The 15,874-nt window shown below is 42.2% G+C and overlaps 1 protein-coding gene across 7 annotated transcripts; it reads left to right on the top strand.

Annotated features, from left to right (window-relative positions):
• Positions 1–4,022: 4,022 nt before the first annotated feature.
• On the top strand, positions 4,023–13,420 carry LOC118535647 (leukocyte immunoglobulin-like receptor subfamily B member 2). Of its 7 annotated transcripts, none has more exons than XM_036092089.2 (10): positions 4,024–4,212; positions 4,881–5,110; positions 5,217–5,230; positions 9,401–9,685; positions 10,105–10,392; positions 12,300–12,419; positions 12,505–12,547; positions 12,630–12,667; positions 12,891–12,943; positions 13,032–13,420. In XM_036092089.2, the coding sequence occupies exons 2-10, from the start codon at positions 5,070–5,072 to the stop codon at positions 13,176–13,178; spliced, it is 1,029 nt and encodes a 342-aa protein (XP_035947982.1). In that variant the 5' UTR covers positions 4,024–4,212; positions 4,881–5,069; the 3' UTR covers positions 13,179–13,420. The 7 variants fall into 7 exon arrangements, with proteins under 7 accessions (XP_035947986.1, XP_035947982.1, XP_035947984.1 ...); XM_036092090.2 differs by lacking the exon at positions 4,024–4,212 and adding an exon at positions 4,445–4,463; XM_036092091.2 differs by lacking the exon at positions 5,217–5,230.
• The last annotated feature ends 2,454 nt before the right edge of the window (positions 13,421–15,874 follow it).

Raw genomic sequence — 15,874 nt, 5'->3', positions numbered from 1 at the left:
GTCAAATAAATAAAATCTTTAAAAAAAAAATAACACATAACATGTTATATATTGTATTTATCCTGTGTATTTCACGTATTTAGCAAATATAATATACATCATATTTATATCCTGAGATGCATGTTTTCCACATTATTTTATTTTATTTATTTATTTGACAGAGAGAGACACAGCGAGAGAGGGAACACAAGCGGGGGGAGTGGGAGAGAGAGAAGCAGGCCTCCAGTGGAGCAGGGAGCCTGACACAGGGCTCGATCCCAGGACCCCAGGATCATGACCTAAGTGGAAGGCAGACGCTTAATGACTGAGCCACCCAGGCGCCCCTGTTTTCCACATTTATCGACTCTAAAATCGGAATGTGATTACATGGTTTAACTGGCTGACTTCATTCTTTTCATCTCCATGTAAAATAATGATGTATCTTACATCAGTGGTCCTCCGTATTGGTTGGATCTCAGCAAATGGTATCACAAATTCCATTTTTGCAGAGTGCTCTTGATCAACACAACCTGCAACCTAAAAATCCTGCCCTCAAACTGTTTCCCCAGCCCTGACACTGGGGTCTCCATCTTTCCTTTCTTTCCAATGAAATATTTTTGTGCCAGTCTCAATTCCTTTCTTTCCCATAAAATCCACACCTAATGGGTGAATACTTTTTAAAAAAGATTTATTTATTCATTTATTTTAGAGAGAGAGAGTGAGTAAGCGTGAGCTGGCAGGGGGACTGATCAAGAGAGACAGAGACTCCCCACTAAGCTTGGAGCCCAACACAGTGCTCATCTCAGACCCTGAGATCATGACCCGAGCCAAAATCAAGAGTCGGATGCTTAACCGACTGAGCCACCCAGGAGTCCTCGGTGGACTATTATTTCTATGATTTCTATCTTGGAAGATGATTACGAGTTTGCAGATTTCTCTCCATGCCCTTAGGTGTTCCCAGGCACCTTCATATGTCACTGGATTCCAGTTACATCCTCCCACAAGTCTTTATCTTCCACCACTGCCTGAAGCTGTGCTCCCTCCACATTGCAACTAAAGTGATCATTTCATTCTCAAACTCAACACCCAAAAAACAAATAATCAAGTCAAAAAATGGGCAGAAGACATGAACAGACACTTATCCAAAGAAGACGTACAAATGGCTAACAGACATATGAAAAAATGTTCATCATCATTAGCCATCAGGGAAATCCAAATCAAAACCACACTGAGATACCACCTTACACCAGTTAGAATGGCAAAAATTGACAAGGCAAGAAACAATGAATGTTGGAGAGGTTGTGGAGAAAGGGGAACCCTCTTACACTGTTGGTGGGAATGCAAGTTGGTACAGCCACTTTGGAAAACAGTGTGGAGGTGCCTCAGAAAATTAAAAATAGAGCTACCCTATGAGCCAGCAATTGCACTCCTGGGTATTTACCCCAAAGACACAGATGTAGTGAAGAGAAGGGTCATATGCACCCCGATGTTCATAGCAGCAATGTCAGCAATAGCCAAACTGTGGAAAGAGCCGAGATGCCCTTCAACAGATGAATGATAAAGAAGATGTGGTCCGTATATACAATGGAATATTACTCAGCCATCAGAAAGGATGAATACCCAACTTTTACATCAGCATGGATGGGACTGGAGGGGATTATGCTAAGTGAAATAAGTCAAGCAGAGAAAGTCAATTATCATATGGTTTCACTTATTTGTGGAACATAAGGAATAGCATGGAGGACATTCGGAGAAGGAAGGGAAAAATGAAGGCGGTGGAATCGGAGGGGGAGATGAACCATGAGAGACTATGGACTCTGAGAAACACCCAAAAAACAAATAATCAAGTCAAAAAATGGGCAGAAGACATGAACAGACACTTCTCCAAAGAAGATATACAAATGGCTAAGAGACACATAAAAGTCGCTATCTTAACCATTTTTAAGTGTAAAGTTCAGTAGTATTAAGTACATTCACACTGTGCAACCATCACCACCATCCATCTCCAGAACAATTTTCATCTTGCAAAACCAAAACTCTATACCCATAAAACAATAACTTCTCATTCCCTCCTCTCTCCAGCCCTTGGCAATCACCATTCTACTTTCTGACTCCATAACTTTGATTACTCGAGGTACCTCATGTAAGTGGACTCATACAGTATTTGTCTTTTTGTAATTGGTTTATTTCATTTAGCATAATGTCATCAAGGTTCATCCATGTTGTAGCAAATATTTCCTTCCTTTTGAAGGGTGAATAATATTCCATTGTATGTATATTCTACATTTTGTTTATCCATTCATCTGTTGATGGACACAGGTTACCTCCATGTTTTAGCTATGTGAATAAGGGTGCTGTGAATATGGGTGTACAAATACCTCTCTGAGACCCTTGTTCAATTCTTTTCAGTGTATACCCTGAAGTGGAATTGCTTTATCATAGGATAAATTGACAAATGTTTAGGAACTGCCATACTGTTTTTCACAAGGACTGTACTATTTTACGTTCCCAGTAACAGTGCCAATTTCTCCACATGCTCACCAACACTTGTTTTTGTTTATCTTTTTTGATAGTAGATATTCTAATAGATATGGGGTGACATCTTATTGTGGGTTTTCTTTGCATTTCCTAATGATTGGTGATGTTGGGCATCTTTTCATGATTTATTGGTCATTTGTATATCTTCTTTGGGGAAGCATTTATTTGAATCCCTTGCCCACCTTGGAATTGGGTTGTTTGTTCTTTTGTTGTTGAGTTTTTGGAGTTATCTATATATTATGGATATTAATGCTTTATCAGATATATATTTATATATATATATACCTTATAAGCATTAATGCCATATATATATATATAAGACAGATATATCAGAAATATGTTCTCCCATCTTTTGGGGTGACTTTTCACTTGATTGCTAGTGTCCTTTGATGCACAAAAGTATTTAATATAAATGAAGTCCTCTGCCTTTTAGTTACCTCTACCTTTGGTGTCATATCTAAGAAATAATTGCCAAATAAATTGTTGTGAGGCTTTTGTCCTATGTTTTCTTCTAAGGGTTTTATAATTTTAGTTCTTACATGTAGGTCTTTGATCCATTTGGAATTCATTTTTGCATAAGATATTAGGTATAATATAGTCCTCTTCTAAAACAATCAAAATAGATCTTAGAGACTTGCTGTGCCTTCTCTGAAGTTGGACACCTGCCATTCAGAGTAAAAATCTTCCCAAGCAGGTGAACAACTTCAGCAAATGAAATGAATGACAGGGGAAAAAACAGGGATTCTTACTTCATACGAAAAATACCAGTGATTCAATGTAGAAAGTATATCTCACACTTTAAACTTTAAAAAAATCTATAAAATTAATCATTCACACATTTTGAATTACAAATATAAACTGTTGATTATTATGTAAGATTATTTTACTACCAAAAACATTTTAAGAGAAGTAAAGACATATATTTTCCCTTTTATAAAAAAAGGCTGTATAAGATATCAAATATCTAAGAATTTACATATTTTTCAGATTAGAAGAAGGTCATTGACCATTCCAAGGAAATTAAAATAGTCATTTCAAGTGAATTGGGATGACTGCCCCAGTCAGAGATTTTTGGTTGGGACGTAATTCTTGGGATGCAGTAATTCAGGGAAAATTTTCTCCATGAATTAGTTGACTCCATGATTTTTCATACACATGATTACTACAGAGAATCCACATCCTACAAAGGAACTGGTCTTCCAGGCATAGTCCCTGGCTGTACATTACCCTCCACCAAATTCTCAAGTTTGGGTTAGGTCTGCAACTCCATTCATAACAGTTTCACTGATTTCCACATATTAGATTCAGTCTTCTTTCACTGCATCTCACCTCCTTTTTTGTTAAACCTTGTTTATTATCTTATAGCAGAAATACAGGTCACTGCTGGTAGCATTACACACATCTCCCACATCTTGTGGCTGTAAGATTACAGCAGGAAACCCACAGAGCAACTCATGCGCAGTCCCAGTTTTCTGGTGCAGGGTTGAGAGGTAGAGCCAGGTCTTGCAAAAGGAGCAGTTCCCTTTCTTGTTTAGCAGGTGTACGTCACCCTGTGTGAAGGCTCAAAGCTCCAGGCTGCTCCATCCATGGGTGTGTCCTCCTGGGAACACTGTTGGCCCAGTTGGCATGCTGCATGAGGGAGGTGTGGGCTGAGCACTGCCATGTCTCCAGGACTCATTTTTCTGCTGGGACTTGGTGAGTGTGGGAGAATGCAGATACTGAGCTTCCTTAGCTGGGTTCCTTCCATGGAACTCTTCCTCTGGGAAGCCCTGGGGCCAGTTAGTTATAGAGAGATCACCCATTGGGTCACTGTTCTCCTATTTGACCTAGGTCTGTTGCCCGGTATCAGGTGTTTGGGGATCACTGGTTTGTAGGGTAGACATCTCTTACCGGGTCTATCTCAATTTCAGTGTTTTGTCTGGAACAAAGGATTTGGGCGCAACATGGTGAGTCTTTCCTTCCTTTCCCTCCTAAGCAGTTCTGACGTGGGCTGAGCTTGAGTAGCTTTGGATGAGTCCCAGCCTTCAACCTGTGTCATCCCCTCATTAACTCTCTTCATTTTATTTATGTCAAATTTTTATATTCTTCATCATTGTGCCCATTTTTGGTGGAAAGTCTTTTCCCTTCTCCAGAAAGCTTCCTAATGCCTGACTCTTCCCTATCAGCACAGATGAGTCAAGAAGGGGACCTCCAGGTCCTTTAATAATGCTGAGAGGAAACACAGTTGAGGTTGGCACTTACAATGCAGATGCAGAGAACTGGGGAGTTTGCACAGGCCCCACATCCCTGGCAGATGTGAGACCATCTCTTACTAGGTGTGTTGTGTGTACTTTTCCATCTGCCATCACCTTGGCTGCTCCCAGGTCCCATCCCTAAGGAGGGGTCAGCTTACAAGGATGGTGCCCTTGCTCAGGAGACAGACCTGAAGCAAAGCAAAGACCCCAACACTTGGTGGTTTTGTGACTTTCTGCAAGCAATTTCCTGTGTTTGAGTCCTGAGTTCCTCCTTTGGAAAATGGAATAATCACAGAGTGTGGCATCAGTTAAGACACAATGCATGTCAAGTTCAGAAAACAGCACTTTCCTCGGATTAGGTATCATTGTGTAATGTTAACAATGGCTACATAACATTTATTGAGGTTTTCCCCCTGCCTTGCACTATTCTCAGCTTTTTAATATATTATCTCTCTTTAATCTTAGAACTCTTCCAAGAGGTAAGTTAATTCCTCCATATTCCAGATATATGAAGCCCTTGTTGTGACCTCAGCATTGTACTGAGAATGGGAAAAGGGTTTTGAATACCCAGGGATGTCTTTGCCCTCTAATTGAAGGACAATAATGTTAACAAGATAGGTAACCAAACTATAGAATATGTTAGACGTTGTTTAATGCTAAAGAGAAACATGAAGTATGAAGAAGGCCCAGAGAGCATGTGTCTGGGGAGAGGTGCAGTGGAGGAAGACATTCCCATGTGGACACTGCAGTAAAGTCTGGAGGGGGGAGGGAGGCAGGAGCTTTTGGGGGGGCACATCCTTCCATGCAGGGAATCAATACTGATGTGGAGCCCACTGGGCTGGTCATCTAGATGCAGGTCAGTGTGTCTGGAGGACTGGCAATGGGTGAGAATATCATGGGGGACGAGGTCTGAAGCTTAACAGCTCAGGCATCCAAGAGTTTGGTAGAGTAGGGAAAGATGTTACTCAGAACAGGATGGAGCTACTGGGGCCTGAAAGTGGAGAAGTGAGTTAACATGACTTATTAAACAGGATCACAGTCTTCAGTGTTTGAATGGGGGGCATGGGAACAGTTGGGGAGTTTTGTGGAAGAAGGGGACAAACTAAGATCACAGTGCAATTTGGATCCAGTGAGAGGTAATGGTTTCTTAGCCTGGGGTGGTAGCAGCAATGCAGGTGGTAAGAACATAGAACTCTATGGTTCATTTCCAAATAGGACACCAGCGGTGGAGAGAAGCCAATCAGTAATAATGCCAAGGAATGTTAGTTATTCTTAAATCAACAGGGAAGACTAAGTTGGATTAGGTCTTTTGGAACATATCAGGAGCTCTAATTTGGACACAATTAGTTGGAAATTCCCAGTGTACATGAGAAGTTCACAGTTGGATAAACTGGGCTAGAGTTTTTAAGTGATTATATTGTGTGTGTGTTATACATATGAGTATATACACGAATATTTATGGATATACAGATACTTATGTATAGATAGAAGACAGCTGTGTGGGGACAACCCAGGAGTAAGTACATACAGAAAGGAGAAACAGGTTGAAGGACCCAGCCCAGAGGCATCCCAAAGTTTAGTGGCTCGGAGATGATGGGGAATTACAAACCAGACCGAGCCAGTGTGTGTGGGACAGAAATTAAGAGTGTGGGGTCTTGGGAGCCAAACAAAGGTCATTATTTAGCAGGCAAGGTGATTTCAAATATTGGCTCCAGGGGTCTCTAATAGACCAGGTTCAGCCACTCCCTGCTGACAAAATCCAAAGGCAGAGACACAAGTGGTGGTAAAACAAGAAAGGGATTTACTTCAGGGAGGCTGACACCATGAAGACAGTGGACTAATGTCTCAAAGACTGTCTGCAGAGCACTGAGAATACTTCCAGGTGTATGTAAGGAAAATGTGGGACAAAGGTCGGTGGGGACACATAGCAGTAAAGGTCAGGTTGATCATTGTCTTGGGGTCAGTCACATGGGGTCTTTATTGCTGGAGGGGGTAGTTCCGTATTTTTATTTTATTTTGTTTTGTTTTGTTATGTTATGTTAGTCACCATACAATACATCATTAGTTTTTGATGTAGTGTTCCATGATTCATTGTTTGCATATAACACCCAGTGTTCCATGCAATACGTGCCCTCCTTAATACCCATCACTGGGCTAACCCATCCCCCACCCCCCCAAAACCTTCAGTTTGTTTCTTGGAGTCCATAGTCTCTCATGGTTCGTCTCCCCCTCCGATTTTGGTTCCCTTCATGGGATGCTGTGCCCTCCAGTTCTTTTGCCTTTGTTAAGAGATAAGGTGGAATGTTTTTCCATTTCTTTGTGTCTTCCTCAGTTTCTTCCATAAGTGTTCTGTAGTTTTCAGTGTACCTTTCAGAGATCCTTTACCTCTTTAGTTAGGTTTATTCCTGGGTATCTTATGGATTTTGGTGCAATTGCAAATGGGATTGATTCCTTGATTTCTCTTTCTTCTGCCTCATTGTTAGTGTATAGAAATGAAACTGACTTCTGTGCATTGACTTTATATCCTGCCACTTTGTTGAATCCATGAATCAGTTCCAGCAATTCTTTAGTGGAGTCTTTTGGGTTTTCTACATAGAGTATCACGTCATCTGCAAGGAGTGAAAGTTTGACTTCTCTGCCAATTTGGATGCTTTTTATTTCTTTCTATTTTATGATTGCTGAGGCTACGACTTCCAATACTATGCTGAACAACAGTGGTGAGAGTGGACATCCCTGTCATGTTCCTGACCTTAGGGGAAAAGCTCTGTTTTTCCCCATTGAGAATGGAAAAATGTTCCATGCTCATGGATTGGAAGAATAAACATTGTTGAGATGTCTATGCTACCCAAAGCAATCTACACAATCAATGTAATCCTTATCAAAATGCCATCAGCATTTTTCACAGAGCTGGAACATATAATCCTAAAATTTGTATGGAACCAGAAAAGACCCCAAATAGCCAAAAGAATGTTGAAAAAGAAAACCAAAGCTGGAGGCATCATAATTCCGGACTTCAAGCTGTATTACAAAGCTGTAATCATCAAGACAGTATGGTACTGGCACAAACACATACATATAGATCAATGGAACAGGATAGAGAGCCCAGAAATGGACCCTCAACTAATCTTCAACAAAGCAGGAGAGAATATCCAACGGGGGAAAAAATGGTCTCTTCAACAAATGGTGTTGGGAAAATTGGACAGCCACATGCAGAAGAATGAAACTGGACCACTCTCTTACACTTTTATATGCAAAGATAGACTCAAAATGGATGAAAGACCTAAATGTGAGACAGGAATCCATCAAAATCTTAGAGGAGAATGCAAGCAGCAACCTCTTTGACCTCAGCTGCAGCAACTTCTTGCTAGACACATCTTCAAAGACAAGGGAAACAAAAGCAAAAATAAACTATTGGGACTTCATCAGGATAAAAAGCTTTTGCACAGCAAAGGAAACAGTCAACAAAACTAAAAGGCAACCTATGGCATGGGAGAAGATATTTGCAAATGACTTATCAGATAAAGGGTTAGTATCCAAAACCTATAAAGAACTTATCAAACTCAACACCCCGAAACTGAAAAATCCAGCCAAGAAATGGGCAGAATACATGAACAGATATTTCTCCAAAGAAGACATACAAATGGCCAACAGACACAGGAAAAAATGCTCAACACCACTCAGCATCAGGGAAATACAAATCAAAACCACAACATGTCACCTCACACCAGTCAGGAAACAACTCAGGAAACTCAGGAAATTAACAACTCAGGAAACAACAGATGTTGGTGAGGATGTGGAGAAAGGGGAACCCCATTATACTTTTGGTGGGAATGCAAACTGGTGTAGCCACTCTGGAAAACAGTATGGAGGTTCCTCCAAAAGTTAAAAATAGAACACCCTACAACCCAGCAATTGCACTACTAGGTATTTACTGAAAGGATATAAATTCATTGATCCAAAAGGGCACCTGCACCCCAATGTTTATAGCAGCAATGTCCACAATAGCCAAACTATGGAAAGAGCCCAGATGTCCATCAACAGATGAATGGATAAAGAAGATTGGTGTATATATATACAATGGAATATTACTCAGCCATCAAAAGAATGAAATCTTGCCATTTGTAATGACGTGGATGGAACTAGGGGGTATTATGCTAAGTGAAATAAGTCAGTCAGAGAAAGACAATATCATATGATTTCACTCATATGTGGAATTTAATAACAGAGGATCATAGGGAGAGGGAAGGAAAAATAAAATAAGATGAAATCAAAGAGGGAGACAAACCATAAGAGACTCTTAACTATAGGGAACAAACTGAAGGTTGATGGAGGAGAGATGGGTAGGGGGATACGGTAATTGGGTGATGGGTATTAAGGAGGGCACTTGATGTAAGGAGCATTGGGTGTTATATGCAACTGATAAATCACTAAATTCTACCCCTGAAACTAATAATACAGTATATGTTAACTAAACTGAATTTAAATTTTAAAAAAAGGAGATAAGCCAGAAAGAAGAGCTTACTCAATTAGAAAGTACAGACTGAGGTCAAAGTGGAGGTGGTAGAAGTTGTCTCCCCCCTCCTGGGGATGAGGAAAAGGGGTTTCCTGACATCAGGATGTTTGAGCTTCATGTCTTGTTTGTCTTCCAGGATTATTACCCCAGCCTTCCATCTGGGCATTGCCAGGGGCTGTGATTCCCCAGGACAGTTCTGTGACCATCTACTGCAAGGGGCCTCCTGGAATGCTCAGATGGCAGCTACTTAGAGAAGGACTTGTTATCACATGGTACGACAGAATCTCACAGGGAGTCCAGGGACTTTCCATGTTTTTCATCCAGCCTGTGACATACATTAATGCAGGGACTTACTACTGTGGGTACTGGAAGGAAGGAGTCTGGTCAGGACTCAGTGACCCACTGGATCTGGTGGTAACAGGTAAGGGACTCTCCCAAGGGCACACCCCCAGCCTGCATCTCTTCTGTCCCCTACTTTGGGCCAGCTGTGCCCCTATCATAGACCCCTGCCCCCTGCCCTCCCACCTTATCTATCAGGGTCTTACTCTCTGCATTCTGACTCTGGTCCCATATCCCTTCAGGGTGGCTGCTGGAGTCCCAAAGGGACCGCACCTCATGGGGACAGACACTCAGCTCCCATTCCATGCATATGGCCACTCTCTGGTCCTGGGTTGTGGGAAAATTGAAAAGTGTTTGTCTTGTTCTTGTGATCACTGTACAGTGGCAATGGTTGAATTTCAGCCTATCTTCTCTTCCTTCTTTCTTTTTAGGTCCAAACAGGAGAATGGTGATCTTGTGCGTGGTTCCCCGATAATGATAAGAGGCTCTCTTCCCTTCTAGGTGTATACAAGGACACACCCTCCCTGACTGCTCTTCCAGGCCCCAATGTGACCTTAGGAGGGAATGTGACCCTCCTTTGTCAAGCATCTCAATACTACCACGTCTTTAATCTGTCTAAAGATGGAAGAAATGCCTCTCCCCAGGATTTTTTACGTCAGGACCATAAGAACTTCCTTATCTCCCCTGTGACTCTTGCCCATGGGGGTACCTATAGATGCTACGGTTCTTCTAAAAGCTTCCCCCACAGATGGTCACTGCCTAGCAACCCTGTTAAGCTTTTGGTCACAGGTGAGGAAAGAGGCTGACTGTTAGCTTTCTGTTCTCTGCTCAAGGATGTCCTGCGTGATGTCAGAGGTGGGGAATCTGTCCCACGTTGTCTGGATATGTAGGCTGTGCAATGTATAAGAGGACCCCTGCTAAGATCACTCCATTCAATTTATAGACCCTGAAGCTTAATATATTTATTAGGACAATTTTGGCATAGACATAAGCAAACTTTCCTTGGGAAGAAATGTCTTGAGCCACCTACACAAAAGTGCTCTGTGAGCTGGTGGTGATTCTTGAGAATCAGAGTGAGAGGTGGGTGCGCCATGCAATGTATGGGCATGTCATCATCCTTTATACCCTCCCTAGTCCTCTCCTCAGGTGGTGCCTTCTGCAGATGGGTGGGTGAGTGAGTGTCATCAGCAGCTGATAGTGACAGAAAAAGTGAAAGGAGGGGCCATACTAGTTTCTTCATTCAAGACTATTTTCAGCCACAAACTTTTGTGGGTGATTCTGAGGCCACAGTGGTGTCTCTCATTAGCCACCAAGACAATGGGGGAATGCAGAAGATTTACAGAATGTCCAAGATGGATCTACGGTCAAGATCATACAGGATTATGCAGGCAGGGGCAGCTCAGCCATCTTGGTGGATGGGGGAGCTCTGTAAGCTGTAACTTTCCTGGTTGGCTGGAACTTTCCAGAGTTTCAAGGGAGGGGACCATGTCCAAGCAGGGGAGCAGAGGGGATGTAGGCACAGGTATGACGCGAGCCTGCCAGGCGCATTCTGGGAACTACAGGTTAATTATGGGAGTGTGCATAGCTTAGGGATGGAAAGATGGACATAGGAGGCAGGGACCTGAGGAGAAAATGGCAGGGCTAGAGTAGAGAAGGGGTAATGGCGACTGGGGAAGTTTGTGCATGACCAGCCTGCAGGCAGAGGTGCTGGGTGGAATAAAGATAAACTGCTTTAGTTGTTCAGTATCTGCTGATGGCTGCCAACTTATCACTCCAGTCAAAAATGCTCCCGTGGGTTTCATATCCATGGATTATTGGACATCTACTCAGACACCTAATAAGCATCTCAGCAGGGATCTTAATTAACAAATCTCAAAACCTCCTCCTTATACTGATCTTCCCATCTCCATAGGTGCTATCCATTCTCTCCAATGATCAGGTCACTGAAAATTGTATTTGATACTCCTCTTCTGCTCCCAATGCCCACATACTCCATCACCAAATCTCAAATCTCATCATTTCTATCCTCAAAAACTCAAGTCCATTTTCTTCTTCCACCACTACCACATTGTTAGGACACAAACACACCCTGCAGCATGTTCCCTGATGCCTTCTCTTTCCACTTGGTCTCTTAAGTCATGAATCATTGAAAATTATATATATATAAAAAGAAAATCCAATATTTTTGTCAGTCCCTTTGTGGTTCATTATTGCATTTAGACTTAAATCCAGATTCTTCTTTATAGTTTTGGACTTTTGCTGACCTCTCCTGACATTTACACCTCTATCAGGAGCCACTCCTCCCATCATGCACCATTTGTCTTTTCTATGTGTGGGTCACACACGGCTCTTTCTCACCTCTGAGTTTGGTTATGTTGTTCCTCTGCCCGGAGACAGTTCTCTGCGCACTTCAGAGATCTGGGTGTTTCTTATCTTTCAGGGCTCATCCTCCAAAGAAATCTTTTCTTATAATGCAGTGTAAATGGTTTTATCTTAGAATTTGTCTCTACGTGTAACAATACTTCTATGTATTGGTTCCCACGCATAGATTCTGTTGTTGGGTATGTTTACTACAGTTTCCCAAACAGCCAATAACTTGCCTCATGTAGGGAAGGCACCCAATAAATATTTATTGAATGGATAAATTAATCCAACAAGAGCTCAATAACAGATCTTTACTGTTGACTAATTTCTAGATCCATCTGCTCCTGAAAATGGATACCTTCCCATTGTGATTGGGATCTTGGCCATTGTTGTCTTACTTCTCCTCTCCCTCCTCTTCCTCATTTTTCGATGTTGGCATCAGGTCAAACACGGTATGTCCTGAAGGTGGGAGGGTTAACCTGGGAGGGCTTTAGTGGGTCCCTTACCAACAACCCTCTGATTGCTGACTCTCCACAGGGAACACTGATGGTGAGACCAAGAACCAGGTGAAGTGTAAGAGGTAGGAAAATTTGGACTCCCCTCATAGAAACCCTGTCTTATTTCTCAGACCTGACTTAATGCTTCCATCTCCTTTCTCTTAGCACCAACTCAGTCATGGACTTCCAGGAAGAAAATCAATGTAAGGGGGAGTGAGAAGGAGGGGCAGCTAGGGTGGGGAAAGGATGTGTTTGGGGAAGATAGAAGGCATCCTGGAAGAAGCACAAAAGGTGGGGGCACTACCCTACTGGATGTGGTGTCATTGCCCTTCCCTATTTCAGTTAGCCATCCCTGAAATATTCATTACAGGACTGGATAATTTTCAGGCTGTCTCTGGAGGCTTAACCCCACATTTTTCCTTGCAGATGATGTCTTGCAGGACATCCAGCCTGAGAAGGACAGACAGATGGACATACAGGTGAGTCTCTCCTTAACTACATCCTCTTTCCTGCACTAGTAACCTTCCACAGATGCCCTCTTTTCACTTTGTATCTCCATGCTGACAGGCCCCTATAGAGGAAGACCCTCAGGAAGTGACCTATGCTCAGCTACACCAGGAGACCCTTAGGGGGAGTGTGGATACACAGTTCTCCCACACTCATAAGGACTCCTCTGACCAGCGCTGTGTGTATGCCACCCTCACTTTATCCTGAGTGCAGAGCCAGGACTGGCTGTGTAGACTCCAGTGTTCAAGTGCGCTTAAGGAAGATGCAGCTCCACGAGGTGTCCTACTCCTGTTCCTCAACACAAGCTATCACCTTGGAGCTCACCAAAGACTCAAGACTAGAGTCAACTTGTCAACTGTCAAGAAATTCCAGGACCCATCAAATATCTCTCAACAAATTCCTGGTTCCTTGTACCCATTCACTTGGCTATTCAACAAATGTTTACAGAAGTTGATTCTTTCCTTGGATTTGTGCTGGGGATATACATATTAGTAAGATACAGCTTCTAGTCTCAAGGACTCATGGTCTACTGAGCAAGGCAAGCCATGTGATCTGGCCCTTAGAAAGCAAAGGGGGGTGACATACAGGAGCAGGTATAAGGATGCTTTGGGTCACTGAGCAGACATAATGCCTAGGCACATTTAAGGAGCACTCACTGGTACCAAATACAAGGGGAAGCCAAGAAGTAAGAGTCAATTTGGGCAAGGAGGAAGTTCTTAATGGCATTTTGGTCCACTGTTCTAGGTGATGCTGAGAGCCAAAGCCTTCAAAGCACTGAAAGTGAATAAGGAAACTTCTTTGTGAGGGAATCACATTGTAAAACAAAACAATCTGACAACAGGAGGGATTTCTCCAGGGGAGGGGAATGGTGCAGAGGGTGTTTGGAGGGGGATTGATGCTTCCCCCCTTGGTTTTGATGAATTTCTCCTTTCAATTATTATTATTTTAATTATGCAATTAAAATAAATAAAACATAATTTAAAAAAAGATGTGATTGAGAGGAGAGACCCTGAAGTGGGTATTAACAGTAACTTTTCAGCCACCAGAAAGTATGAATACCCAACTTTTACATCAACATGGATGGGACTGGAGAAGATTATGCTAAGTGAAATAAGTCAAGCAGAGAAAGTCAATTATCATATAGTTTCACTTATTTGTGGAACATAAGGAATAGCATGGAGGACATTAGGAGAAGAAAGGGAAAAATGAAGGGGGGGGGAATCGGAGGGGGAGATGAACTATGAGAGACTATGGACTCCGAGAAACAAACTGAGGGTTTTGGGTGGGGGATGGGTTAGCCCAGTGATGGGTATTGAGGAGGGCACGTACTACATGGAGCACTGGGTGTTATATGAAAACAATGAATCATGGATCACTACATCAAAAACTAATGATGTATTGGGGCGCCTGGGTGGCTCAGTCGTTAAGCGTCTGCCTTCAGCTCAGGTCATCATCCCAGGGTCCTGGGACCGAGCCCCACATTGGGCTCCCTGCTCAGCGGGAAGCCTGCTTCTCCCTCTCCCACTCCCCCTGCTTGTGTTCCCTCTCTCGCTGTGTCTCTCTCTGTCAAATAAATGAATAAAATCTTAAAAAAAACTAATGATGTAGTGTATGGTGACTAGCATAACATAATAAAACAAATTAAAATTAAAAAAAATTTTTGACAAAAGGAAGTAGAATAGAAAGCTAATGGCAAGCATAGTGAGAATCAGAGAAGTGGTTTGGAGTGAGAGGTAGAAGTAGAGGGGAATTGAGTGTGTGTGTTGTTTGCTAGAAATAACTGAGGGGAAAAGCGTTCCATGCTCATGGGTTGGAAGAACAAATATTGTGAGAATGTCTATGCTACCTAGAGCAATCTACACATTTAATGCAATCCCTATCAAAATCCCATCAACTTTTTTCAAAGAAATGGAACAAATAATCCTAAAATTTGTATGGAACCAGAAAAGACCCCAAATAGCCAGAGGAATGTTGAAAAAGAAAAGCAAAGCTGGCGGCATCACAATCCCGGACTTCAAGCTCTATTACAAAGCTGTAATCATCAAGACAGCATGGTACTGGCACAAAAACAGACACATAGGTCAGTGGAACAGAATAGAGAGCCCAGAAATGGACCCTCAACTCTATGGTCAACTGATCTTCAACAAAGCAGGAAAGAATGTCCAATGGGAAAAAGTCTCTTCAACAAATGGTGTTGGGAAAATTGGACAGCCACAAGCAGAAGAATGAAACTGGACCATTTCCTTACACCCCACACAAAAATAGACTCAAAATGGATGAAAGACGTAAATGTGAGACAGGAATCCATCAAAATCCTAGAGGAGAACACAGGCAGCAACGTCTTCGACCTCAGCTGCAGCAACTTCTTCCTAGACACATAGCCAAAGGCTAGGGAAGCAAGGGCAAAAATGAACTATTGGGATTTCATCAAGATAAGAAGCTTTTGCACAGCAAAGGAAACAGTCAACAAACCCGAAAGACAACTGACAGAATGGGAGAAGATATTTGCAAATGACATTACAGATAAAGGGCTAGTATCCAAAATCTATCTATCTATATATATATATTTTTAATTTTATTATGTTACGTTAGTCACCATACAATACATCATTAGTTTTTGATGTAGTGATCCATGATCCATTGTTTTTGTATAACACCCAGTGCTCCGTGCAGTATGTGCGCTCCTTGATACCCATCACCGGGCTAACCAATCCCCTTTCCCCCCTCCGCTCTAAAACCCTGTTTGTTTCTCAGAGTCCATAGTCTCTCGTGGTTCATCTCTCCCTCCAATTCCCCCCCATCATTTTTCCCTTCCTTCTCCAAAATCTATAAAGAACTTACCAAACTCAACACCCAAGGAATAATCCACTCAAGAAATAGGCAGAAGACATGAACAGACATTT

The sequence above is a fragment of the Halichoerus grypus genome, chromosome 15 (assembly GCF_964656455.1).
Source record: "Halichoerus grypus chromosome 15, mHalGry1.hap1.1, whole genome shotgun sequence".
Lineage (NCBI taxonomy): Eukaryota > Metazoa > Chordata > Mammalia > Carnivora > Phocidae > Halichoerus > Halichoerus grypus.
Note: the sequence above shows the minus strand (reverse complement) of the source record. Positions and strands in the feature narration are given on the sequence as shown.